This window comes from Odontomachus brunneus, unplaced genomic scaffold, assembly GCF_010583005.1.
Source record: "Odontomachus brunneus isolate Ranch 3 - 2012 unplaced genomic scaffold, Obru_v1 Obru_scaffold_246, whole genome shotgun sequence".
In the NCBI taxonomy this organism is placed as follows: Eukaryota; Metazoa; Arthropoda; class Insecta; order Hymenoptera; family Formicidae; genus Odontomachus; species Odontomachus brunneus.
In genome coordinates this window covers 166180-166841 of record NW_022639696.1, presented here as the reverse complement: position 1 = coordinate 166841, position 662 = coordinate 166180, and the positions used below count along the sequence as shown (strand labels likewise).

The window sequence follows — 662 nt, the reverse complement described above, 5'->3', positions numbered from 1 at the left end:
CAAATGTATGGATACACCCGAATAAATCTTCAGGACAAGATTTTCGGAAAAGGTGATCTCAACAAAAGTTGCTCGAGCTTAAAAGAACTATCTGCTGGTGACCTTGGATTTAACCTTGTCCCTAACCTTCTAGGTTATTTGGAGGTTAACTTTGCTTTCTTTCGATATCTTTTAAACGATAACAAAGAAGTGATATTAAGGGGAGATATACACCTAGCATGGTCGAAAAAATCGATTTTTTTTTTGCATTTTCTTGATGCTTGAGGTCTCAAGAATATCTGGTTAAAATTGCAAGTCAATATCTCGATAAATAACGAAGTTACAGCCGAGAGAGTAAACCGTCTCCGAGAGCGCGCCGTACCGCCTGTTTTGCGGCCGAGCCGAGAGGCAGCGACCCTTCGAAGAGAGCGTGTCTAGACCTGTTTTACGATTCTATTGTGTTTTCGGGCGTGGTCGGGTCCAGGTATAACGGAAATATCACACGACCGTTATTCTTTGCCGGAAATTGGACGCGTTTCGTCAGTAGCTTGCCGTTCGTGCAACTGTGCGTTACAGTGAGTTTTCGTCTGTGAATACATATTCTGAGGAAAATGGATAACAGATATAAAGGTTCTCGGGAAGCTCATCAATCCGGATCTTTTCGCAAAGATCGAAGCAAGAAG

General features: G+C 42.6%; 1 protein-coding gene across 1 annotated transcript in view; it reads left to right on the top strand.

The window, feature by feature from the left end:
- Positions 1-344: 344 nt before the first annotated feature.
- Positions 345-662, top strand: part of LOC116852672 — a 1358-nt gene continuing 1040 nt past the window's right edge. The window contains exon 1 of the mRNA XM_032833243.1: positions 345-617. Within this exon, the coding sequence (XP_032689134.1) occupies positions 591-617 (27 nt within the window). The 5' untranslated portion in view covers positions 345-590. The remainder of the gene's footprint in view (positions 618-662) is intronic.